The sequence below is a fragment of the Pelodiscus sinensis genome, chromosome 8 (assembly GCF_049634645.1).
Source record: "Pelodiscus sinensis isolate JC-2024 chromosome 8, ASM4963464v1, whole genome shotgun sequence".
Classification (NCBI taxonomy): Eukaryota; Metazoa; Chordata; order Testudines; family Trionychidae; genus Pelodiscus; species Pelodiscus sinensis.
Genome location: NC_134718.1, coordinates 56,013,728 through 56,040,318, shown reverse-complemented (window position 1 = coordinate 56,040,318; position 26,591 = coordinate 56,013,728). Strand labels below are relative to the sequence as shown.

At 44.6% G+C, this 26,591-nt stretch overlaps 1 protein-coding gene across 1 annotated transcript in view; it reads left to right on the top strand.

Moving 5' to 3' along the window:
- LOC102452020 (scavenger receptor cysteine-rich domain-containing protein DMBT1-like) overlaps nucleotides 1-26,591 on the top strand; it is a 56,426-nt gene that overhangs the window by 18,008 nt on the left and 11,827 nt on the right. The window contains exons 5-16 of the mRNA XM_075935784.1: nucleotides 3,202-3,237; nucleotides 4,964-5,275; nucleotides 7,715-7,750; nucleotides 9,508-9,819; nucleotides 11,649-11,684; nucleotides 13,442-13,753; nucleotides 15,583-15,618; nucleotides 17,376-17,687; nucleotides 19,517-19,552; nucleotides 21,301-21,612; nucleotides 23,441-23,476; nucleotides 24,575-24,610. Coding sequence (XP_075791899.1) covers nucleotides 3,202-3,237; nucleotides 4,964-5,275; nucleotides 7,715-7,750; nucleotides 9,508-9,819; nucleotides 11,649-11,684; nucleotides 13,442-13,753; nucleotides 15,583-15,618; nucleotides 17,376-17,687; nucleotides 19,517-19,552; nucleotides 21,301-21,612; nucleotides 23,441-23,476; nucleotides 24,575-24,610 — 1,812 coding nt within the window. The remainder of the gene's footprint in view (nucleotides 1-3,201; nucleotides 3,238-4,963; nucleotides 5,276-7,714; nucleotides 7,751-9,507; nucleotides 9,820-11,648; nucleotides 11,685-13,441; nucleotides 13,754-15,582; nucleotides 15,619-17,375; nucleotides 17,688-19,516; nucleotides 19,553-21,300; nucleotides 21,613-23,440; nucleotides 23,477-24,574; nucleotides 24,611-26,591) is intronic.

Here is a 26,591-nt window from a genome sequence, read left to right as displayed (position 1 = left end):
AATCACATCAATGTAGCCAAGTGAGAAGGTCATAAAAACAGTCCTGGGGCAGCTACGGGCAAGAATGTGTGTGTGTGTGTGTGTATGTCTCTGTATGTCTTCATTGAAGGCATGTTGCCATATAGCCATAGAATCATTCAAGATTAAAGCTGGTAGAGACCTCAGAAGGTTATCTAGTCCAACACCTGCTCAAAGCAGGTCCAACCCCAACAAAATCACTCCAGCCAGAGCTTTGTTAAGGCTGCCCTTAAAACCTCTGTGCAGATATTCCACCATCTGACAAGATCACCTATGCCAGTGCTTCACCACTCTCTTAGTGAAATAGTTTTTCCAACTATCCAACCTAAAAATCCTCCAATGAAATTTGAGATAATTGGTTCTTTTGTTATCTACCACTCCTAAGAATAGACATATGAAGGTTAGGTGGCCCAGTGACTCATAGAAAGGCCTGTGGGAATTGTGTGTACTTCTATAAGATTCCATGAAAATAATAGCATTAAGGATAAATCCCTTAGGGTATGTTTACACTACAGCGCTAATTCGAACTAAGTTAGTTCGAATTAGTTAATTCGAACTAAGCTAATTCGAACTAACGCATCCAGACTAAAAAACTAGTTTGAATTAGCGTTTTGCTAATTCAAACTAGCATGTCCACACAGAGTGGACCCTGAACCGGGGTTAAGGATGGCCGGAAGCAATGCCGGCAGGGCATCAGATGAGGACTTAGAGCGTGGAGCTGCTGTCTCAGGCTAGCCGAGGGCTGCGCTTAAAGGGACCCGAGCCCACCCCGGACAGACAATTCTTAGGGGTGCCCCGCTTGCAAAGCAGTCCTGGCTTGGATTGCCCGGAGTACCCACACTGGGCACATCACAGCACTCAGCCATCAGACCGGCTGCACTTGCCACAGGCTGCCATCTGGGGAGAGGGGGCAATTGGGGGGCTGCAGGAGAGCTTCCACCCCCAGAAGCCCACAGAGCCACCCCAGTCCTCCCCATCGGGGGCTTGTGCCCCATTCCTCCCTCACCTCCTTCCACTTACCCTTCCCTAGCCCCCCTTCCTGATGTACAAAATAAAGGACAATTGTGTTCAAAAATAGAATCTCTCTTTATTGAACAAAACTGGGGGAGACTGGGAAAAGGAGGTGGGAGAGGGGAAGAGAGAGGCTGGGAAAGGGGAGGGCAACTACAATGATGAGGGGTTTGGAACAGGTCCCATATGAAAAGAGGCTAAAGAGATTGGGACTTTTCAGTTTAGAAAAGAGGAGACGGAGGGGGGACAGGATAGAGGTCTATAAAAGCATGAGTGGGGTAGAAAGGGTGCATGAAGAAAAGTTCTTCATTAGTTCTGATAATAGAAGTACTAGAGGACACCAAAGGAAAGGAATGGGTAGCAGGCTTCAAACTAGTAAGAGAAAGTTGTTCTTCACAAAGCAAAGAGTCAACCTGTGGAACTCCTTGCTGCAGGAGGCTGTGAAGGCTAGAATTAGAACAGAGTTTAAAGAGAAGTGAGATAAAGTCATGGAGGTTGGGTCCATGGAGTGCTATTAGCCAGGGGGTAGGAGTGGTGTCCCTGCCCAAAGTTTGTGGAAGGGTGGAGAGGGATGGCACGAGACAAATGGCTTGGTCACTGTCTTCGGTCCATCCCCTCCAGGGTCCCTAGGGTTGGCCACTGTTGGCAGACAGGCTACTGGGCCAGATGGACCTTTGGTCTGACCCAGGACGGCCATTGTAAGTTCAGGGCTCAGGGTCGGGAGTCTCAGTGGACCACCTTGGTTTTCATGCACATCTGCTCCTGGGTGGCCATGCTGGCAGCTCTCCTGCCCTAGACGGCCACTTTCCTGTGCCTAGTGCGGAGGTCGTGGACGAGGTCCACGATGTCCGCACTAGACCAGGCAGGTACCTGCCTCTTGCAGTCCTGGGCAAGCTCCCAGGAGCCGCCAGCCTGGTCCCGGGAAGAGGGGGAGGGCTGGGGGGCATCGGGTGGCTGGCTCGAGCCGTGCCAGGTGCAGGGTCTGCTGGCTGGGTGCTGGCAGGGTTGCACCTGGCATGGGCATCGTAGCCAGCCCGTGCCCCTTTAAGGCGTCCGGGGCCGGGAGGGGGGCAGTAGAGTTTCCCTGGTGTTGGCCAGAGTGGCCCCAAGGGAAAGCTGGGGAGGGCTAGCCTCCCACTACTTCGAATTAAGGGGCTACACACCCCTTAATTCGAACTAGTAAGTTTGAACTAGGCTGAGTCCTCGTAGAATGAGGTTTACCTAGTTCGAACTAAGCGCTCCGCTAGTTCGGATTAATTTCGAACTAGCGGAGCGCTTGTGTAGCACCTATCAAAGTTAATTCGAACTAACGTCCGTTAGTTCGAATTAAGTTTGTAGTGTAGACATACCCTTATTTTCTGTAAGCAGGAGTGGGAAATTCTACCCGTTTTTAGAACTTGACCTATGTGATTGAAAGAGAACTATGTAATGGTTTCCTCTCACCATGAAAATGATCCAATCTGTTTTCCCAGAGCAAAGAGCAAGAAGACACATATTACAAGCTCTTCTTGTATATATCCAATTTCCTTTCCACGGTTGCCTGGCTCAGATTTACCTAACTCTGCTATTAACATAACCCTTGGATCAGTGGTTGTATTTTCCCTTTGTGCTGATCCACAGAGGACATGAGTGTTTTAGAGATTCTTGGATCTTAAAATCAAGCTGCTGCAGCTCATGCTTTGATGATGGTACAAGTATCAGCAGCTCAGGAACTCGATTTCTATTCTTGTATTTTAGGTGAATTATCTTCAAACCTCTTAGTAGGAAACTCATCCCTATAGGAGATGTAAGGAGTAACTTCAAGGAAGGAAGTGCATGACAATGTGACTTCAATGTTTCTAGGGTACCATGTTAAAAATAGTTCATACAGAGGCCCTGAGCACCAGTAATCGCTCATTCCATAAAACCATATTTGGTCTGCAAATTTGAAGTTGAACATTTGGTTCTACTTTATGAGGGAATTAAATGGTAATGAACACAAGAAAACTACTGTGGTACTTTACCTCTTGTTGGCCCCCATCACATTAATTTCCCGACAGCAGCATGTGATCTAGCTCCTGGAAATAGCACATCTCAGCTGCAGTTTTACTGTTTGTACTGTTTTGAATAGCTAAAGTATGCTGTAATCTCTCTTTTGAAAAGTATTTAATTTTTGTTTTATTTTTTTACCAGCTTCTTCACCTACCACACAAGTGCCCACTACTGCATGTAAGTTTGTATTCCAGTTTACAAGGCATTTCACAGCACATGTATTGGATTCCTGTCTCTACTATATCATGGAAATACACCTGCATTGCCATGGAAATAACAGATATCTGCAGAAGGAAAGCCATTTTTTTCTTATGAAGGTTCCATGCTCACTTGACAATCAAAAATTATTCCGTAGTTGGCTACTTTTTCCCGTCCTCTGAAACCCTTGACACACTACAGGGAGACATTCACTGATGTGCCACTACATTAAGTAATTAATGCTGAAAAGTCCTCCTTTGGATCAGCTGACCCAGTGCAACCTTTGCTTTGTATCAAACATTCTGAGCCCAGGTTTGAAAGGAGACCTAAATCATTTTCAAATGTCCTATTCCCACCATTATGTGAACACCCATGTGCATGTCACTGGGTTTTGTCATATTAGGTGATCGCAGAGGCACAAGCACAATGTTTGCATGGAGCCCATCTAATGCTGTCTACATTATTAAGACACTTCAAAGTGTCTTAATAATTCCTGACAACTAAATTGTGAGTTAATAAAAATCTTCCCTGTTCCTTCCCTGTCACACTGAAAGCTCTCTGAGCGTGGCTGAATTGTTGGACCAGATACAGCCCTATGGGCACACTATCATGATTAGGCACTTTTCTTGGCCCATAGAGAGGAATCCACCACAGAGAGTTTATCAGCAAATCACACTGGCAGCCAGGGTGCGTCCTCACTTGGGCTGTCACTTATCTCCCAGTGTCCAATTTTCAGGCTATATCTGCTGGGTTTGATTTCCTTACAGAGGGAGGTTTGCAAGAATTTGCCCACATCCCTTACAGATTTACCATGACGCAGGAAGTGCAAAGAACATGTTTCATGTTGGATGTAGATGTAAAGTCCTGAGTGGTTAGCACTCCAACCTATATTCAATAACCAATATTCCTCCTTCAGTTCCTGGCACCCGGCAATCATGCAAGATGAGATGGGGAAGACTTCTTTTAAGTAGTAGGTGGTCAATCCAACTCCATTTGAAGACAACCAGGGACTTCAAAGGGAGTTGAACTGGACCCATATGAGCAGTATTATTCCTTATATTTTATTATCTTGATCTAAATTTCCAAAGTGATGGGGTTTCCAGCAATTTATTTGGCAGACGAATTTGACAGTTTTTCAAACCTTATTATCAGATATTTTATGTGCTGCTTAGCCAGAACATACTCTTTCTTAATTTCATTGAATTCCGCTAAGGAAAGAATTGTTTGTCGCTTTATATCATTCCATTTTTGCCTAGGTGTTTGTATCATTCAGTTATTTGTAGACTGCCTTTTTCCCACAGGGAGGTGTGACTTAGTCAAGCTATGAAACTTACAAAGAGATCTTTTAATTCTCACCAATCAAACACTTTCTCTTTCTTTCATCATATTTGCTTTCCCTTCGCAGAACATTGACTTGTGTCCTCAAGGTAGCCGTGATTGAATAGGGTCATATAAGAGTATAGTTCAAGGGAGCAAAGGGACTGCTCTATTCCTATTCACAAATCCACTGGGCACATATCACTTCAAACGGATGGCCCAAGCAAAGTTAGGACCATGGCTCTACATGTGCACACATTGGCCTGCAGAGAGAATGTTGTAGGACGCACAAGCTCACTGAGCACTGGAGGGTCTTCTAGAATGCATGACATTGTATAAGAGCTAAATGTGTTAACATTAGTAATATTGTTTCCTGCACTTTTCCAAGATACATCACTGAGACTGGCGAACGGACAGGACAGGTGCTCCGGTCGCATTGAAGTCTATTACAATGGAAGCTGGGGAACAGTCTGTGATGATGCCTGGGACATAGCAGATGCACAGGTTGTGTGCAGACAGCTCAGATGTGGCCAGGCCACTGCGGCCCCCACGAGTGCCCGCTTTGGTGAAGGCTCCGGAAATATTCTCCTGGATGACGTGCAGTGCAGAGGGAATGAATCCTCTCTGTGGCAGTGCTCACACCGGGGGTGGGGAAGACATAACTGTATCCACCGTGAGGATGCCAGTGTCATCTGCTCAGGTACTCCCATTGCTATTGTTATCACATCCGTTATTTTTCTGAGGAATCACATCAATATAGCCAAGTGGAAGGTCTCCATTAAAAATCGTCCTGGTGTATCTACAGCCAAGGGTTTGTTTGTCTATGTGTTTCTGTATCTATGTCTGTCTCTCTATCTTCACTGAAGTTATGTTTCCTTGTAGCCATAGAATCATAGAAGAATAGTGTTTGACAGAGACCTCAGGAGGTCACCCAGTCCCACTCTTGCTCAAACTAGGACCAACCCCAACTAAATCATCGCATCCAGAGCTTTATCGAGCCAGGCCTTAGATCCTCTAATATGGAGATTCCACCATCTCCATAGGTCACCCGTGCCAGTGCTTCACCATCAGCACCACAGAGAAATTGAATTTAATTTTGACTTTTTTTGCTTTTTTTTTTTTTTTTTTACCAGCTTCTTCAGCTACCACACAGGTGCCCACTACTACATGTAAGTTTTTTAATTCCTGTTTACAAGTCATTTCACGGGGCATGTATGGGATTCCTGTCTCCACTGTGACTATTAAAACACACCTATATTCTCATGGAAAAGGCAGATATCTGGGGAAGAAAAGTCTTTTTCTTCTTATGAAGAAGGTTCCATACTATCTTGACAATCAAAAATTATTCCATAGTTGGCCCCTTTTTTCGTACTATGAAGCTCTTGTCTACATTACAGGGGGATATGCACTGATGTTCCTTTACGTTAAACAACTAATGCTGAAAAGTCCTGGTTTCGATCAGCTGTGCCAGTGCAACATGTGCTCTGTAAAAACTGTCCCAGCTCAGGGTTGAAAGGAGGCCTAAATCATTTTCAAGTGTCCTATTCCCACCCTTATGGGAAAAGCCATGTGCATGTGTGACGGGGCGCCGAAACCCTGCACTGAGCCCAGGGGCGTGTGTGCCCTATTGAAACTGCCATGGAGCGCCTACCGGCCATGCGCCGGATGCTCCCAAGCCGCAGCGCAGCTGAGGAAACTCTGCGGTGGACGCTGGGAGGAGGAGGGGCGGATCAGCTGGCCGGTCAGCGCAGGGGGCAGGACGTACATTGGCGTCCCGGCGCAGCGGGAGCTTCAAAACCCTCCGGGCAGCAGAGGGAGGGGAAGGCAGGCGAGGAGGAGCGGACCCACCAGTAAGGGGGGTAGTCACCCAGGACCACATCCCCGTTGAGACCGGAGGCTACCGGTAAGGTTCAGAGGAGAGGAGAAAGGAAGTAGCCAGGGCAGGGCGGTGAATGAAGCCCGTGAGCTGGCACAGTTAGGGAAGCAACCCCGTAAGCCGGACTGGGACTGCAGAGCAGTCTGAGTGCTTAGGGCTCTGAGCTGTGGCCCATGAGTGAAGGCAGACCCGGGCCCCCCTTTCTCCTCCTTCTCACATGGGGAACCAAGTGACTGTAGTACCCAGCAAAAAGGAGCTAAGCAACCTGACCTCAGAGGGCCGAATGTCCCGACACTGGGTAAAGGGTGGGAAAGAACGGGAACGTCGGACCCACAGCCCCTTTCTCGGGGGGACACGGTTACAGCATGTCACTGGGATTTGTCATGTTAGGTAATAGCAGAGGCACAAGCACAGAGCTTGCATGGAACCCATCCAACGCTGTGTACGGTGGGTTTTATTAATTCCTGACAACTAAATTGTGAGTTCATAAAGATCTTCCCTGTTCCTTCCCTGTCACAATGAAATCACTCTCAGCTTGGCTGAATTGATGGACCAGATAGCACCCTATCATGAAAAGGGACCTTTCTGGGCTCATAGAGGTGGGGTTGCCAGAAATAGATTATCAGCACATCACATTGGCAGCCTGGGTCCGCCCTCACTTGAGCTCTCACTTTAACTGCCACTTTCTAATTTTGAGGCTATATTCGCTGGATTTGATTTCCTCACAGAGGGAGATTGGCATGACTTTGCCTACCTCCCTGGAAGATTTACCATGACTGCAGGATGTGAAAAGAACATATTTCATGTTGGATGTGAATAGCACTCCAACCTATATTCAATATCCAATATTCTGCCTCCAGTTTCTGGCAGTCAGCAATTATGCAATATGCGATAGGAAAGATTTCTTTTACGTAGTAGGTGGACAATCCAACTCTACTTGAAGAAAACCCAGGGACTTGAAAGGGAGCTCTAGAAATCTTTTATTCCATGGCATCGTATTTGCCCTACAAGAGTTGGATTTCAACATTTGGTTCTTCCGCACAGTAGAAATACAATGGTAAAGAACATAGGGGAATCAGTGTTACTGTGCCCCTTGTTGTCCCCCATCACACTGATTTCCTTACAGAAGCATTTGAACTAGCTCCAGGGAATAGCACATCTCAGGTGTACTTTTTCTATCATTTTTCTTTAAAAATAACTCAAAGTTTGCTGAAGTCTCTCTTTTGTACAGTATTTAATTTTGAGTTTGTATTTTTTTACCAGCCTCTTCAACTACCACACAGGTGCCCACTATTTCAAGTAAGTTTTTTTATTCCGGTTTACAAGGCATTTCACGGGGCTTCTATTGGAATCCTGTCTCTACTGCTTTATTGGCACATACCTGCATTTCCATGGAAAGAGCAGATATCTGCAAAAGGAAAACCGTTTTCTTCTTATGAAGATGGTTCCATACTTTTCTGATCATCAAAAATTATTCCATCACTGGCTCCCTATTCCATCCTCTGAAGTCCTTGTCTACACTACAGGGGGACATGCACTGATGTGCCACTGTGTACGCAACTAATGCCGAAAAGTCCGTGTTTAGGTCAGGTAGGGCAATGCAATATGTGCTTTGTACAATGTGTGTCAATTCAGCCCAGGGTTGCAAAGAGGCCTAAATCATTTTCAAGTGTCCTGTTCCCACCATTATGGGAACAGCCATGTGCATGTCACTGGGATTTGTCATGTTAGGTAATGGCAGAGGCACACGCACAGGAGCGTGCATGGACCCATCTGATGCTGTCTAGGGTTGAGTTTAATAATTCCTAACAACCAAATTGTGAGTCATAAAGATCTTCCCTGTTCCTTCCCTGTCACACTGAAAGCACTCTGAGCGTGGCTGAATTGTTGGACCAGATACAGCCCTATGGGCACAGGATCATGAGTAGGCACCTTTCTTGGCCTATGGGGAGGAATCCACCACAGAGAGTTTATCGGCACATCAAACAGGCAGCCTGGGTGTGCCCTCACTTGGGCTGTCACTTCATCTGCCACTTTCCTATTTTGAGGCTACATCCCCAGGATTTGATCAAGGGAGGTTGGCATGACTTTGCCCACATCCCTCCCAGATCTACTATGATGACAGGAAGTGCAAAGAACATGTTTCATGTTGGATGTGGCTGCAAAATCTTGAGTGGCTAGCACTCCAACCTATATTCAATATCCAATATTCTGCCTCAAGTTCCTGGCACTCAGCAATCATGCAATATGCAAAAGGAAAGATTTCTTTTAGGTAGTAGGTGGTCAATCCAACTCCAGTTGAAGACAACCAGGGACTTCAAAGGGAGTTGGACTGGGCCCATAGGAGCAGTATTATTCCTTATATTTTGTTCTGTCTTGTTCAAAATGTTCCAAGCAATGAGATTCCCACCACTTCCTTTGGGAGACTATTTCCACAGCTTTTCAAACCTTATATTCAGATATTTTTTATACTGCTTAGCCAGAACATACCCTTTTTTAATGTCATTGAATTCTGGCAAGGAAAGTATTGTGTGCCGCTTGAAATCATTCCATTTCTTCCTTTGTGTTTGTATCATTCCGTTGTTTGTAGTCTGCCTTATTGTCACAGGGAGGTGTGATTCAGTTAAGCTATGAAACTTCCAAAGTGATCTTTGCATCATCACCAGTCAAGCCCTTTCTGTCTCTTCCATCACAGTTGGTTTCCCTCTCAGAACGTTGACATGTGTCCGCAAGGTACCCGAGATTGAATAGGGTCATATAAGAGTATAGTGCAAGAGAGCAAAGGGACTGCTCTATTCCTATTCTCAAGTCCAGTGGGCACATATCAACACAAACGGATGGCCCAAGGAAAGTTAGGACCAGGGCTCTGCCTCTGCACACATTGGTCTGCAGAGAGGGCTGGCTTTATAGAGGGGAAAATACTACACCCACACATGAGGAAATGTTGCAGGGCGCGCAAGCTCACCTGAGCGCTAGAGGGACTTCTGGAATGCATGATTTGGAATACGAGCTAATTGTGTTGACTTTAATAATATCGTTTCCTGCACTTTTCCAAGGTACATCACTGAGACTGGCGAACGGACAGGACAGTTGCTCCGGTCGCGTTGAAGTCTATTACAATGGAAGCTGGGGAACAGTCTGTGATGATGCCTGGGACATAGCAGATGCACAGGTTGTGTGCAGACAGCTCGGATGTGGCCAGGCCACTGCGGCCCCCACGAGTGCCCGCTTTGGTGAAGGATCCGGAAATATTCTCCTGGATGACGTGCAGTGCAGAGGGAATGAATCCTCTCTGTGGCAGTGCTCACACCGGGGGTGGGGAAGACATAACTGTAACCACCGTGAGGATGCCAGTGTCATCTGCTCAGGTACTCCCATTGCTATTGTTATCACATCCGTTATTTTTCTGAGGAATCACATCAATATAGCCAAGTGAGAAGGTCATAAAAATGGTCCTGGGGCAGCTACGGGCAAGAGCTTGTGTGCGTATGTGTATCTGTCTCTGTGTCCGTCAGTCTGTGTGTCTTCACTGAAATTATGTTTCCTTGTAGCCATAGAATCATAGAAGAAATGTGTTTGACAGAGACCTCCGGAGGTCGCCCAGTTCTATTCCTGCGCAAAGTAGGACCAGCCCCAACTAAATCATCCCATCCAGAGCTTTGCCAAGCCAGGCCTTAGATCCCCTAAAGTTGGAGACCTCACCATCTTCATAGGTCACCCATGGCAGTGCTTGACCACCTTCACAGAGAAATAGATTTTCCTCATACACCACATGATCCTCCCCCACTGCAGCAGGGGACCATGGCTTCTTGTTTTTCATTGTCCCCCACTGAGAATAGTTATATGAAAGTCAAAAGGCCCAGTGATCTCTACAAGGGCCTGTAGGGATGGTGTTTGCCTCTATAAGATCCCATGAAAATAACAGGATTAATGATGAATCCTTCTACTTTCTTTAATTGGGAGAGGGAAAGTCTTACTCCTGCTTCAAGAACTTGACCTCTGTGATGTAATGAGAACCAGGCAGAGGTTTCCTCTCACCACAAAAGTGATCCAATCTGTTTCCCCAGAGCAGAGAGCAAGAAGACACGTAGTACAAGCTCATCTCGTAGATATCCAATTTCCATTTCACAATTGCCTGGCCCAGATTTACCAAAATCTGCCATTAACAGAACTCTTGGATCAGTGGTTGTATTTTCCCCTCTGCTGATTCCCAGAGGATATGAGGGTATGTCTACGCTAGCCCCCTAGTTCGAACTAGGGAGGCTGATGTAGGCATTTCAAATTGGAAATCAAGCCTGGGATTTAAATATCTCACGCTTGATTTGCATCTCCCCGGCCGGTCGCTATTTTTCAAATTTTCAAGTCCAGACTAACTGCCCGCGTCTACATGCGGCAGGGACCCGGTAGTTCGAATTAAAGCCCCGAGTTTGAACTACCTGTTAAACCTCATTCCAGGAGGACTAACAAGTAGTTCGAACTAGGGCTTTAATTTGAACTAACGGGTCTCTGCCGCGTATAGACGCGGGCAGATAGTCCGGACTTGTAAATTTCAAAAAATGGCGACCGGCCGGGAAGATGCAAATCAAGCTCGGGATATTTAGTATGAACTAGGGGGCTAGTGTAGACAGACTCTGAGCATTTTAGAGATTCTTGGATCTTAAAATCAAGCTGCAGCAGCTCATGCTTTCATGAGGACACCAGTATCATCAGCTTATGAACTGGATTTCTATTCTTTTTTCACATTAATTATGTTTTATGTGAATTATCTTCAAACCTCCTAGTAGAAAAGTCATGGCTATTGGGGCTGTTTATGGTAACATCAAAGAAATAATTGATGGCAATATGACTTCAGTATATCCAAGATACTATGTTACTCGCTAGTCCAAACAGAGGCCTGTGAGCTCTATAAATATTTTATTCCATGACATCGTATTTGCCCTACAAGAGTTGGATTTCAACATTTGGTCCTTCCGCACAGTAGAAATTCAATGGTAAAGAACATAGGGGAATCAGTGTTACTCTGCCCCTTGTTGGCCCCCATCACACTGATTTCCTTACAGAAGCATTTGAACTAGCTCCAGGGAATAGCACATCTCAAGTGTACTTTTTCTATCATTTTTCTTTAAAAATAACTCAAAGTTTGCTGAAGTCTCTCTTTTGTACAGTATTTAATTTTGAGTTTGTATTTTTTTACCAGCCTCTCCAACTACCACACAGGTGCCCACTATTTCAAGTAAGTTTTTTTATTCCAGTTTACCAGGCATTTCACGGGGCTTCTATTGGAATCCTGTCTCTACTGCTTTATTGGCACATACCTGCATTTCCATGGAAAGAGCAGATATCTGCAAAAGGAAAACCGTTTTCTTCTTATGAAGATGGTTCCATACTTTTCTGATCATCAAAAATTATTCCATCACTGGCTCCCTATTCCATCCTCTGAAGTCCTTGTCTACACTACAGGGGGACATGCACTGATGTGCCACTGTGTACGCAACTAATGCCGAAAAGTCCGTGTTTAGGTCAGGTGGGGCAATGCAATATGTGCTTTGTACAATGTGTGTCAATTCAGCCCAGGGTTGCAAAGAGGCCTAAATCATTTTCAAGTGTCCTGTTCCCACCATTATGGGAACAGCCATGTGCATGTCACTGGGATTTGTCATGTTAGGTAATGGCAGAGGCACACGCACAGGAGCGTGCATGGACCCATCTGATGCTGTCTAGGGTTGAGTTTAATAATTCCTAACAACCAAATTGTGAGTCATAAAGATCTTCCCTGTTCCTTCCCTGTCACACTGAAAGCACTCTGAGCGTGGCTGAATTGTTGGACCAGATACAGCCCTATGGGCACAGGATCATGAGTAGGCACCTTTCTTGGCCTATGGGGAGGAATCCACCACAGAGAGTTTATCGGTACATCAAACAGGCAGCCTGGGTGTGCCCTCACTTGGGCTGTCACTTCATCTGCCACTTTCCTATTTTGAGGCTACATCCCCAGGATTTGATCAAGGGAGGTTGGCATGACTTTGCCCACATCCCTCCCAGATCTACTATGATGACAGGAAGTGCAAAGAACATGTTTCATGTTGGATGTGGCTGCAAAATCTTGAGTGGCTAGCACTCCAACCTATATTCAATATCCAATATTCTGCCTCAAGTTCCTGGCACTCAGCAATCATGCAATATGCAAAAGGAAAGATTTCTTTTAGGTAGTAGGTGGTCAATCCAACTCCAGTTGAAGACAACCAGGGACTTCAAAGGGAGTTGGACTGGGCCCATAGGAGCAGTATTATTCCTTATATTTTGTTCTGTCTTGTTCAAAATGTTCCAAGCAATGAGATTCCCACCACTTCCTTTGGGAGACTATTTCCACAGCTTTTCAAACCTTATATTCAGATATTTTTTATACTGCTTAGCCAGAACATACCCTTTTTTAATGTCATTGAATTCTGGCAAGGAAAGTATTGTGTGCCGCTTGAAATCATTCCATTTCTTCCTTTGTGTTTGTATCATTCCGTTGTTTGTAGTCTGCCTTATTGTCACAGGGAGGTGTGATTCAGTTAAGCTATGAAACTTCCAAAGTGATCTTTGCATCATCACCAGTCAAGCCCTTTCTGTCTCTTCCATCACAGTTGGTTTCCCTCTCAGAACGTTGACATGTGTCCGCAAGGTACCCGAGATTGAATAGGGTCATATAAGAGTATAGTGCAAGAGAGCAAAGGGACTGCTCTATTCCTATTCTCAAGTCCAGTGGGCACATATCAACACAAACGGATGGCCCAAGGAAAGTTAGGACCAGGGCTCTGCCTCTGCACACATTGGTCTGCAGAGAGGGCTGGCTTTATAGAGGGGAAAATACTACACCCACACATGAGGAAATGTTGCAGGGCGCGCAAGCTCACCTGAGCGCTAGAGGGACTTCTGGAATGCATGATTTGGAATACGAGCTAATTGTGTTGACTTTAATAATATCGTTTCCTGCACTTTTCCAAGGTACATCACTGAGACTGGCGAACGGACAGGACAGTTGCTCCGGTCGCGTTGAAGTCTATTACAATGGAAGCTGGGGAACAGTCTGTGATGATGCCTGGGACATAGCAGATGCACAGGTTGTGTGCAGACAGCTCGGATGTGGCCAGGCCACTGCGGCCCCCACGAGTGCCCGCTTTGGTGAAGGATCCGGAAATATTCTCCTGGATGACGTGCAGTGCAGAGGGAATGAATCCTCTCTGTGGCAGTGCTCACACCGGGGGTGGGGAAGACATAACTGTAACCACCGTGAGGATGCCAGTGTCATCTGCTCAGGTACTCCCATTGCTATTGTTATCACATCCGTTATTTTTCTGAGGAATCACATCAATATAGCCAAGTGAGAAGGTCATAAAAACGGTCCTGGGGCAGCTACGGGCAAGAGCTTGTGTGCGTATGTGTATCTGTCTCTGTGTCCATCAGTCTGTGTGTCTTCACTGAAATTATGTTTCCTTGTAGCCATAGAATCATAGAAGAAATGTGTTTGACAGAGACCTCCGGAGGTCGCCCAGTTCTATTCCTGCGCAAAGTAGGACCAGCCCCAACTAAATCATCCCATCCAGAGCTTTGCCAAGCCAGGCCTTAGATCCCCTAAAGTTGGAGACCTCACCATCTTCATAGGTCACCCATGGCAGTGCTTGACCACCTTCACAGAGAAATAGATTTTCCTCATACACCACATGATCCTCCCCCACTGCAGCAGGGGACCATGGCTTCTTGTTTTTCATTGTCCCCCACTGAGAATAGTTATATGAAAGTCAAAAGGCCCAGTGATCTCTACAAGGGCCTGTAGGGATGGTGTTTGCCTCTATAAGATCCCATGAAAATAACAGGATTAATGATGAATCCTTCTACTTTCTTTAATTGGGAGAGGGAAAGTCTTACTCCTGCTTCAAGAACTTGACCTCTGTGATGTAATGAGAACCAGGCAGAGGTTTCCTCTCACCACAAAAGTGATCCAATCTGTTTCCCCAGAGCAGAGAGCAAGAAGACACGTAGTACAAGCTCATCTCGTAGATATCCAATTTCCATTTCACAATTGCCTGGCCCAGATTTACCAAAATCTGCCATTAACAGAACTCTTGGATCAGTGGTTGTATTTTCCCCTCTGCTGATTCCCAGAGGATATGAGGGTATGTCTACGCTAGCCCCCTAGTTCGAACTAGGGAGGCTGATGTAGGCATTTCAAATTGGAAATCAAGCCTGGGATTTAAATATCTCACGCTTGATTTGCATCTCCCCGGCCGGTCGCTATTTTTCAAATTTTCAAGTCCAGACTAACTGCCCGCGTCTACATGCGGCAGGGACCCGGTAGTTCGAATTAAAGCCCCGAGTTTGAACTACCTGTTAAACCTCATTCCAGGAGGACTAACAAGTAGTTCGAACTAGGGCTTTAATTTGAACTAACGGGTCTCTGCCGCGTATAGACGCGGGCAGATAGTCCGGACTTGTAAATTTCAAAAAATGGCGACCGGCCGGGAAGATGCAAATCAAGCTCGGGATATTTAGTATGAACTAGGGGGCTAGTGTAGACAGACTCTGAGCATTTTAGAGATTCTTGGATCTTAAAATCAAGCTGCAGCAGCTCATGCTTTCATGAGGACACCAGTATCATCAGCTTATGAACTGGATTTCTATTCTTTTTTCACATTAATTATGTTTTATGTGAATTATCTTCAAACCTCCTAGTAGAAAAGTCATGGCTATTGGGGCTGTTTATGGTAACATCAAAGAAATAATTGATGGCAATATGACTTCAGTATATCCAAGATACTATGTTACTCGCTAGTCCAAACAGAGGCCTGTGAGCTCTATAAATATTTTATTCCATGACATCGTATTTGCCCTACAAGAGTTGGATTTCAACATTTGGTCCTTCCGCACAGTAGAAATTCAATGGTAAAGAACATAGGGGAATCAGTGTTACTCTGCCCCTTGTTGGCCCCCATCACACTGATTTCCTTACAGAAGCATTTGAACTAGCTCCAGGGAATAGCACATCTCAAGTGTACTTTTTCTATCATTTTTCTTTAAAAATAACTCAAAGTTTGCTGAAGTCTCTCTTTTGTACAGTATTTAATTTTGAGTTTGTATTTTTTTACCAGCCTCTCCAACTACCACACAGGTGCCCACTATTTCAAGTAAGTTTTTTTATTCCAGTTTACCAGGCATTTCACGGGGCTTCTATTGGAATCCTGTCTCTACTGCTTTATTGGCACATACCTGCATTTCCATGGAAAGAGCAGATATCTGCAAAAGGAAAACCGTTTTCTTCTTATGAAGATGGTTCCATACTTTTCTGATCATCAAAAATTATTCCATCACTGGCTCCCTATTCCATCCTCTGAAGTCCTTGTCTACACTACAGGGGGACATGCACTGATGTGCCACTGTGTACGCAACTAATGCCGAAAAGTCCGTGTTTAGGTCAGGTGGGGCAATGCAATATGTGCTTTGTACAATGTGTGTCAATTCAGCCCAGGGTTGCAAAGAGGCCTAAATCATTTTCAAGTGTCCTGTTCCCACCATTATGGGAACAGCCATGTGCATGTCACTGGGATTTGTCATGTTAGGTAATGGCAGAGGCACACGCACAGGAGCGTGCATGGACCCATCTGATGCTGTCTAGGGTTGAGTTTAATAATTCCTAACAACCAAATTGTGAGTCATAAAGATCTTCCCTGTTCCTTCCCTGTCACACTGAAAGCACTCTGAGCGTGGCTGAATTGTTGGACCAGATACAGCCCTATGGGCACAGGATCATGAGTAGGCACCTTTCTTGGCCTATGGGGAGGAATCCACCACAGAGAGTTTATCGGTACATCAAACAGGCAGCCTGGGTGTGCCCTCACTTGGGCTGTCACTTCATCTGCCACTTTCCTATTTTGAGGCTACATCCCCAGGATTTGATCAAGGGAGGTTGGCATGACTTTGCCCACATCCCTCCCAGATCTACTATGATGACAGGAAGTGCAAAGAACATGTTTCATGTTGGATGTGGCTGCAAAATCTTGAGTGGCTAGCACTCCAACCTATATTCAATATCCAATATTCTGCCTCAAGTTCCTGGCACTCAGCAATCATGCAATATGCAAAAGGAAAGATTTCTTTTAGGTAGTAGGTGGTCAATCCAACTCCAGTTGAAGACAACCAGGGACTTCAAAGGGAGTTGGACTGGGCCCATAGGAGCAGTATTATTCCTTATATTTTGTTCTGTCTTGTTCAAAATGTTCCAAGCAATGAGATTCCCACCACTTCCTTTGGGAGACTATTTCCACAGCTTTTCAAACCTTATATTCAGATATTTTTTATACTGCTTAGCCAGAACATACCCTTTTTTAATGTCATTGAATTCTGGCAAGGAAAGTATTGTGTGCCGCTTGAAATCATTCCATTTCTTCCTTTGTGTTTGTATCATTCCGTTGTTTGTAGTCTGCCTTATTGTCACAGGGAGGTGTGATTCAGTTAAGCTATGAAACTTCCAAAGTGATCTTTGCATCATCACCAGTCAAGCCCTTTCTGTCTCTTCCATCACAGTTGGTTTCCCTCTCAGAACGTTGACATGTGTCCGCAAGGTACCCGAGATTGAATAGGGTCATATAAGAGTATAGTGCAAGAGAGCAAAGGGACTGCTCTATTCCTATTCTCAAGTCCAGTGGGCACATATCAACACAAACGGATGGCCCAAGGAAAGTTAGGACCAGGGCTCTGCCTCTGCACACATTGGTCTGCAGAGAGGGCTGGCTTTATAGAGGGGAAAATACTACACCCACACATGAGGAAATGTTGCAGGGCGCGCAAGCTCACCTGAGCGCTAGAGGGACTTCTGGAATGCATGATTTGGAATACGAGCTAATTGTGTTGACTTTAATAATATCGTTTCCTGCACTTTTCCAAGGTACATCACTGAGACTGGCGAACGGACAGGACAGTTGCTCCGGTCGCGTTGAAGTCTATTACAATGGAAGCTGGGGAACAGTCTGTGATGATGCCTGGGACATAGCAGATGCACAGGTTGTGTGCAGACAGCTCGGATGTGGCCAGGCCACTGCGGCCCCCACGAGTGCCCGCTTTGGTGAAGGATCCGGAAATATTCTCCTGGATGACGTGCAGTGCAGAGGGAATGAATCCTCTCTGTGGCAGTGCTCACACCGGGGGTGGGGAAGACATAACTGTAACCACCGTGAGGATGCCAGTGTCATCTGCTCAGGTACTCCCATTGCTATTGTTATCACATCCGTTATTTTTCTGAGGAATCACATCAATATAGCCAAGTGAGAAGGTCATAAAAACGGTCCTGGGGCAGCTACGGGCAAGAGCTTGTGTGCGTATGTGTATCTGTCTCTGTGTCCATCAGTCTGTGTGTCTTCACTGAAATTATGTTTCCTTGTAGCCATAGAATCATAGAAGAAATGTGTTTGACAGAGACCTCCGGAGGTCGCCCAGTTCTATTCCTGCGCAAAGTAGGACCAGCCCCAACTAAATCATCCCATCCAGAGCTTTGCCAAGCCAGGCCTTAGATCCCCTAAAGTTGGAGACCTCACCATCTTCATAGGTCACCCATGGCAGTGCTTGACCACCTTCACAGAGAAATAGATTTTCCTCATACACCACATGATCCTCCCCCACTGCAGCAGGGGACCATGGCTTCTTGTTTTTCATTGTCCCCCACTGAGAATAGTTATATGAAAGTCAAAAGGCCCAGTGATCTCTACAAGGGCCTGTAGGGATGGTGTTTGCCTCTATAAGATCCCATGAAAATAACAGGATTAATGATGAATCCTTCTACTTTCTTTAATTGGGAGAGGGAAAGTCTTACTCCTGCTTCAAGAACTTGACCTCTGTGATGTAATGAGAACCAGGCAGAGGTTTCCTCTCACCACAAAAGTGATCCAATCTGTTTCCCCAGAGCAGAGAGCAAGAAGACACGTAGTACAAGCTCATCTCGTAGATATCCAATTTCCATTTCACAATTGCCTGGCCCAGATTTACCAAAATCTGCCATTAACAGAACTCTTGGATCAGTGGTTGTATTTTCCCCTCTGCTGATTCCCAGAGGATATGAGGGTATGTCTACGCTAGCCCCCTAGTTCGAACTAGGGAGGCTGATGTAGGCATTTCAAATTGGAAATCAAGCCTGGGATTTAAATATCTCACGCTTGATTTGCATCTCCCCGGCCGGTCGCTATTTTTCAAATTTTCAAGTCCAGACTAACTGCCCGCGTCTACATGCGGCAGGGACCCGGTAGTTCGAATTAAAGCCCCGAGTTTGAACTACCTGTTAAACCTCATTCCAGGAGGACTAACAAGTAGTTCGAACTAGGGCTTTAATTTGAACTAATGGGTCTCTGCCGCGTGTAGACGCGGGCAGATAGTCCGGACTTGTAAATTTCAAAAAATGGCGACCGGCCGGGAAGATGCAAATCAAGCTCGGGATATTTAGTATGAACTAGGGGGCTAGTGTAGACAGACTCTGAGCATTTTAGAGATTCTTGGATCTTAAAATCAAGCTGCAGCAGCTCGTGCTTTCATGAGGACACCAGTATCATCAGCTTATGAACTGGATTTCTATTCTTTTTTCACATTAATTATGTTTTATGTGAATTATCTTCAAACCTCCTAGTAGAAAAGTCATGGCTATTGGGGCTGTTTATGGTAACATCAAAGAAATAATTGATGGCAATATGACTTCAGTATATCCAAGATACTATGTTACTCGCTAGTCCAAACAGAGGCCTGTGAGCTCTATAAATATTTTATTCCATGACATCGTATTTGCCCTACAAGAGTTGGATTTCAACATTTGGTCCTTCCGCACAGTAGAAATTCAATGGTAAAGAACATAGGGGAATCAGTGTTACTCTGCCCCTTGTTGGCCCCCATCACACTGATTTCCTTACAGAAGCATTTGAACTAGCTCCAGGGAATAGCACATCTCAAGTGTACTTTTTCTATCATTTTTCTTTAAAAATAACTCAAAGTTTGCTGAAGTCTCTCTTTTGTACAGTATTTAATTTTGAGTTTGTATTTTTTTACCAGCCTCTCCAACTACCACACAGGTGCCCACTATTTCAAGTAAGTTTTTTTATTCCAGTTTACCAGGCATTTCACAGGACTTCTATTGGAATCCTGTCTCTACTGCTTTATTGGCACATACCTGCATTTCCATGGAAAGAGCAGATATCTGCAAAAGGAAAACCGTTTTCTTCTTATGAAGATGGTTCCATACTTTTCTGATCATCAAAAATTATTCCATCACTGGCTCCCTATTCCATCCTCTGAAGTCCTTGTCTACACTACAGGGGGACATGCACTGATGTGCCACTGTGTACGCAACTAATGCCGAAAAGTCCGTGTTTAGGTCAGGTGGGGCAATGCAATATGTGCTTTGTACAATGTGTGTCAATTCAGCCCAGGGTTGCAAAGAGGCCTAAATCATTTTCAAGTGTCCTGTTCCCACCATTATGGGAACAGCCATGTGCATGTCACTGGGATTTGTCATGTTAGGTAATGGCAGAGGCACACGCACAGGAGCGTGCATGGACCCATCTAGGGTTGAGTTTAATAATTCCTAACAACCAAATTGTGAGTCATAAAGATCTTCCCTGTTCCTTCCCTGTCACACTGAAAGCACTCTGAGCGTGGCTGAATTGTTGGACCAGATACAGCCCTATGGGCACAGGATCATGAGTAGGCACCTTTCTTGGCCTATGGGGAGGAATCCACCACAGAGAGTTTATCGGCACATCAAACAGGCAGCCTGGGTGTGCCCTCACTTGGGCTGTCACTTCATCTGCCACTTTCCTATTTTGAGGCTACATCCCCAGGATTTGATCAAGGGAGGTTGGCATGACTTTGCCCACATCCCTCCCAGATCTACTATGATGACAGGAAGTGCAAAGAACATGTTTCATGTTGGATGTGGCTGCAAAATCTTGAGTGGCTAGCACTCCAACCTATATTCAATATCCAATATTCTGCCTCAAGTTCCTGGCACTCAGCAATCATGCAATATGCAAAAGGAAAGATTTCTTTTAGGTAGTAGGTGGTCAATCCAACTCCAGTTGAAGACAACCAGGGACTTCAAAGGGAGTTGGACTGGGCCCATAGGAGCAGTATTATTCCTTATATTTTGTTCTGTCTTGTTCAAAATGTTCCAAGCAATGAGATTCCCACCACTTCCTTTGGGAGACTATTTCCACAGCTTTTCAAACCTTATATTCAGATATTTTTTATACTGCTTAGCCAGAACATACCCTTTTTTAATGTCATTGAATTCTGGCAAGGAAAGTATTGTGTGCCGCTTGAAATCATTCCATTTCTTCCTTTGTGTTTGTATCATTCCGTTGTTTGTAGACTGCCTTATTGTCACAGGGAGGTGTGACTCAGTCAAGCTATGAAACTTCCAAAGTGATCTTTGCATCATCACCAGTCAAGCCCTTTCTGTCTCTTCCATCACAGTTGGTTTCCCTTCTCAGAACGTTGACATGTGTCCGCAAGGTACCCGAGATTGAATAGGGTCATATAAGAGTATAGTGCAAGAGAGCAAAGGGACTGCTCTATTCCTATTCTCAAGTCCAGTGGGCACATATCAACGCAAACGGATGGCCCAAGGAAAGTTAGGACCAGGGCTCTGCCTCTCCACACATTGGTCTGCAGAGAGGGCTGGCTGGATAGAGAGGGAAATACTACACCCACACATGAGGAAATGTTGCAGGGCGCGCAAGCTCACCTGAGCGCTAGAGGGACTTCTGGAATGCATGATTTGGAATACGAGCTAATTGTGTTGACTTTAATAATATCGTTTCCTGCACTTTTCCAAGGTACATCACTGAGACTGGCGAACGGACAGGACAGTTGCTCCGGTCGCGTTGAAGTCTATTACAATGGAAGCTGGGGAACAGTCTGTGATGATGCCTGGGACATAGCAGATGCACAGGTTGTGTGCAGACAGCTCGGATGTGGCCAGGCCACTGCGGCCCCCACGAGTGCCCGCTTTGGTGAAGGCTCTGGAAATATTCTCCTGGATGACGTGCAGTGCAGAGGGAATGAATCCTCTCTGTGGCAGTGCTCACACCGGGGGTGGGGAAGACATAACTGTAACCACCGTGAGGATGCCAGTGTCATCTGCTCAGGTACTCCCATTGCTATTGTTATCACATCCGTTATTTTTCTGAGGAATCACATCAATATAGCCAAGTGAGAAGGTCATAAAAATGGTCCTGGGGCAGCTACGGGCAAGAGCTTGTGTGCGTATGTGTATCTGTCTCTGTGTCCGTCAGTCTGTGTGTCTTCACTGAAATTATGTTTCCTTGTAGCCATAGAATCATAGAAGAAATGTGTTTGACAGAGACCTCCGGAGGTCGCCCAGTTCTATTCCTGCGCAAAGTAGGACCAGCCCCAACTAAATCATCCCATCCAGAGCTTTGCCAAGCAGGCCTTAGATCCCCTAAAGTTGGAGACCTCACCATCTTCATAGGTCACCCATGGCAGTGCTTGACCACCTTCACAGAGAAATAGATTTTCCTCATACACCACATGATCCTCCCCCACTGCAGCAGGGGACCATGGCTTCTTGTTTTTCATTGTCCCCCACTGAGAATAGTTATATGAAAGTCAAAAGGCCCAGTGATCTCTACAAGGGCCTGTAGGGATGGTGTTTGCCTCTATAAGATCCCATGAAAATAACAGGATTAATGATGAATCCTTCTACTTTCTTTAATTGGGAGAGGGAAAGTCTTACTCCTGCTTCAAGAACTTGACCTCTGTGATGTAATGAGAACCAGGCAGAGGTTTCCTCTCACCACAAAAGTGATCCAATCTGTTTCCCCAGAGCAAAGAGCAAGAAGACACGTAGTACAAGCTCATCTCGTAGATATCCAATTTCCATTTCACAATTGCCTGGCCCAGATTTACCAAAATCTGCCATTAACAGAACTCTTGGATCAGTGGTTGTATTTTCCCCTCTGCTGATTCCCAGAGGATATGAGGGTATGTCTACGCTAGCCCCCTAGTTCGAACTAGGGAGGCTGATGTAGGCATTTCAAATTGGAAATCAAGCCTGGGATTTAAATATCTCACGCTTGATTTGCATCTTCCCGGCCGGTCGCTATTTTTCAAATTTTCAAGTCCAGACTAACTGCCCGCGTCTACTTGTGGCAGGGACCCGGTAGTTCGAATTAAAGCCCCGAGTTTGAACTACCTGTTAAACCTCATTCCAGGAGGACTAACAAGTAGTTCGAACTAGGGCTTTAATTTGAACTAATGGGTCTCTGCCGCGTGTAGACGCGGGCAGATAGTCCGGACTTGTAAATTTCAAAAAATGGCGACCGGCCGGGAAGATGCAAATCAAGCTCGGGATATTTAGTATGAACTAGGGGGCTAGTGTAGACAGACTCTGAGCATTTTAGAGATTCTTGGATCTTAAAATCAAGCTGCAGCAGCTCATGCTTTCATGAGGACACCAGTATCATCAGCTTATGAACTGGATTTCTATTCTTTTTTCACATTAATTATGTTTTATGTGAATTATCTTCAAACCTCCTAGTAGAAAAGTCATGGCTATTGGGGCTGTTTATGGTAACATCAAAGAAATAATTGATGGCAATATGACTTCAGTATATCCAAGATACTATGTTACTCGCTAGTCCAAACAGAGGCCTGTGAGCTCTATAAATATTTTATTCCATGACATCGTATTTGCCCTACAAGAGTTGGATTTCAACATTTGGTCCTTCCGCACAGTAGAAATTCAATGGTAAAGAACATAGGGGAATCAGTGTTACTCTGCCCCTTGTTGGCCCCCATCACACTGATTTCCTTACAGAAGTATTTGAACTAGCTCCAGGGAATAGCACATCTCAAGTGTACTTTTTCTATCATTTTTCTTTAAAAATAATTCAAAGTTTGCTGAAGTCTCTCTTTTGTACAGTATTTAATTTTGAGTTTCTATTTTTTTACCAGCCTCTCCACCTACCACACAGGTGCCCACTATTACAAGTAAGTTTTTTATTGCAGTTTACAAGGCATTTCACGGGGCTTCTATTGGAATCCTGTCTCTACTGCTTTATTGGCACATACCTGCATTTCCATGGAAAGAGCAGATATCTGCAAAAGGAAAACCGTTTTCTTCTTATGAAGATGGTTCCATACTTTTCTGATCATCAAAAATTATTCCATCACTGGCTCCCTATTCCATCCTCTGAAGTCCTTGTCTACACTACAGGGGGACATGCACTGATGTGCCACTGTGTACGCAACTAATGCCGAAAAGTCCGTGTTTAGGTCAGGTGGGCCAGTGCAATATGTGCTTTGTACAATGTGTGTCAACTCAGCCCAGGGTTGCAAAGAGGCCTAAATCATTTTCAAGTGTCCTGTTCCCACCATTATGGGAACAGCCATGTGCATGTCACTGGGATTTGTCATGTTAGGTAATGGCAGAGGCACACGCACAGGAGCGTGCATGGACCCATCTGATTCTGTCTAGGGTTGAGTTTAATAATTCCTAACAACCAAATTGTGAGTCATAAAGATCTTCCCTGTTCCTTCCCTGTCACACTGAAAGCACTCTGAGCGTGGCTGAATTGTTGGACCAGATACAGCCCTATGGGCACAGGATCATGAGTAGGCACCTTTCTGGGCCCATGGAGTGGAGGTCGCCACAAAGAGGAAACTCATCGCTACAGAGGATGTAAGGGGTAACCTCAAGGAAAGAAGCGCATGACAATGTGACTTCAATGTTCCTATGGTACCATGTTGATAACAGTAAATACAGAGGCCCTGAACACCAGTAATCTCTTATTTCATAAAAATATATTTGATCTGCAGAACATGGTCATGAATATTTGATTCTTCTATATGGGGGAATTAAATGGTAATTAACACAAGAGGAACCTTGTGGTACTTTGCCCCTTGTTTGCCCCCATCACATTCATTTTTACCACAGCAGCCAGTGATCTAGCTCCCGTCAACAGCACATCTCGGATGCAGTTTAAGTGTTTGTTTGTGGATTTTTTTTTACAATAACTCAAAGTTTGCTGAAATCTGTCTTTTGTATAATATTTAATTTTGGCTTTTGTTTTCTTTATTTTTTACCAGCTTCTTCACCTACGACACAGGTGCCAACTGTCCCATGTAAGTTTTATTCCTGTATAAAAGACATTTCACAGGGCATGTATGGGATTTCTTTCTCTACTGCTTTTTTGAAACATACCTGCGTTCCCATGGAAATAGCAGATATCTGCAGAAGGAAAGCCATTTTCTTCTTATGAGGGTTTCTTACTATTTTGACAATGCAAAATTATTCCATAGTTGATTATTTTTTCCTTCCTCTTAAGCCCTTGTTTATACTATATCGGGATATGCACTGATGTGCCACTGCATGAACAACTAATGCTGAAAAGTCCTCGTTTAAATCTTCTCTGTTCCTTTCCTGCTGGACTGAAATCACTCTCAGCTTGGCTGAATTGCTGGACCAGGTACACTGCTATGAGCACAGTAGCATCAGGAGGCACCTTTCTGGGTCCATGCAAGGGAGGCTGCCACAGGATATGTCTACACAGGGACACTATTTCAAAATAACCAGAGCTATTCCAAAATAACTTTGTCCATGTCCACACAGAAGGCAGTTATTTCAAAATAATGTCAAAATGCTGTCAAGTGAGAGGACTTCTTACTCCAACTCCTGGAATCCTCATTGTACGAGGAATAAGGTTAATCAGAGGAAGAGTGCTCTATTTCAAAATAAGTGCTGTGTATATGCTCCCTATTTCAAAATAAGCTATTTCAAAATAAGATATACAATGGACGTAGCTCAATTTGAGTAGCTTATTTTGAGTTAAACCCTGCGGTGTAGACACACAGAGTAAATCTCAGCTCCCTGTGGCAATAATGGAGTCCACAAATATATTAAATGATACAAACACCCAGGAAGAAGAGGAATGATTTAAAGTGGCACACAATACTTTCATTACCAGAATTCAAAGAAATTAAGAAAGGGCACGTTCTGGCTAAACAGCATGAAAAAATACCTGACAGTAAAGTCTGAAAAACTGTGAAATTAGTCTCCAAAGAAAGTGGAGGGGACCTCATCACTTGGGAAATATAGAACAAGACTGAATAAAAATATTAGTAAACACATTGCCTGAAGGGATGTAGTCCAACTTCCTTTGAAGTCACTGGTTGTCTTCAAGTGGAGTTAGATTGAACGCCTACTACCTAAAAATTCTTTCCCATCTCTTAGTGCTATGGTTCCTAAGATCCTGGAATAGAAGGCAGAATATTGGATATTGAACAGTCAAGACTTTATATCCACACCATGACTTTCTTTACTTTATTATAAATTAATCAATCACAATTAACATTTTGTGCAACATGAATTATGTTCTTTGTACTGCATGAAGTCATGATACATCTATGTGGTGTGTTCAATAACTGGTACAAACCCGTGTGCAAGGAACGCAGACACAGCTGGTGCAGCTGCAAAATTAGAAAGGGGCAGCTGAAGTGACGGCCAATGAAAAGGTGCACCCTGGCAGCCCGTGTGATGTGCTGATTTACTCTGTGTGGCTATGTCTACACTATCGGGTGATTTTGAAATAACTCCTGGAATAATTATTTTGAAATAAGCTTATTCCTCTTCACAAGCAGGTGTTGTTATTTTAAAACAATAAGCCAATTATTTTGAAATAACAGGCTTGCTAGTGTGGATGCTCACTTTGTTATTTTGAAATAAGAGGAGTTATTTCAAAATGACTCCCCAGTGTAGGCATGCCCTGATTACGTAGCATCATATTTGCTCTGCTAGGTTTGGAGTTGAAAATTCGGTTCTTCTGTACAAGGGAACTAAAGGGTAAGGAATGAAGAGGAATCCTGTTGTACTTTGCCCCTTGTTGGCCCCCATCACATTGATATCCCCACAGCAGCACGTGATATAGCTCGAGGCAATAGCACATCTCAGATGTACTTTTACTGGGTTTTTCTTTTGCAACAACTCAAAGTTTACTGCAATATCTCTTTTGTACTGTAGTTAATTTGGGGGTTTGTTTTTTTAATTTTTTACCAGCTTCTTCACCTACCACACAAGTACCCATTACTACACATAAGTGTGTATTTC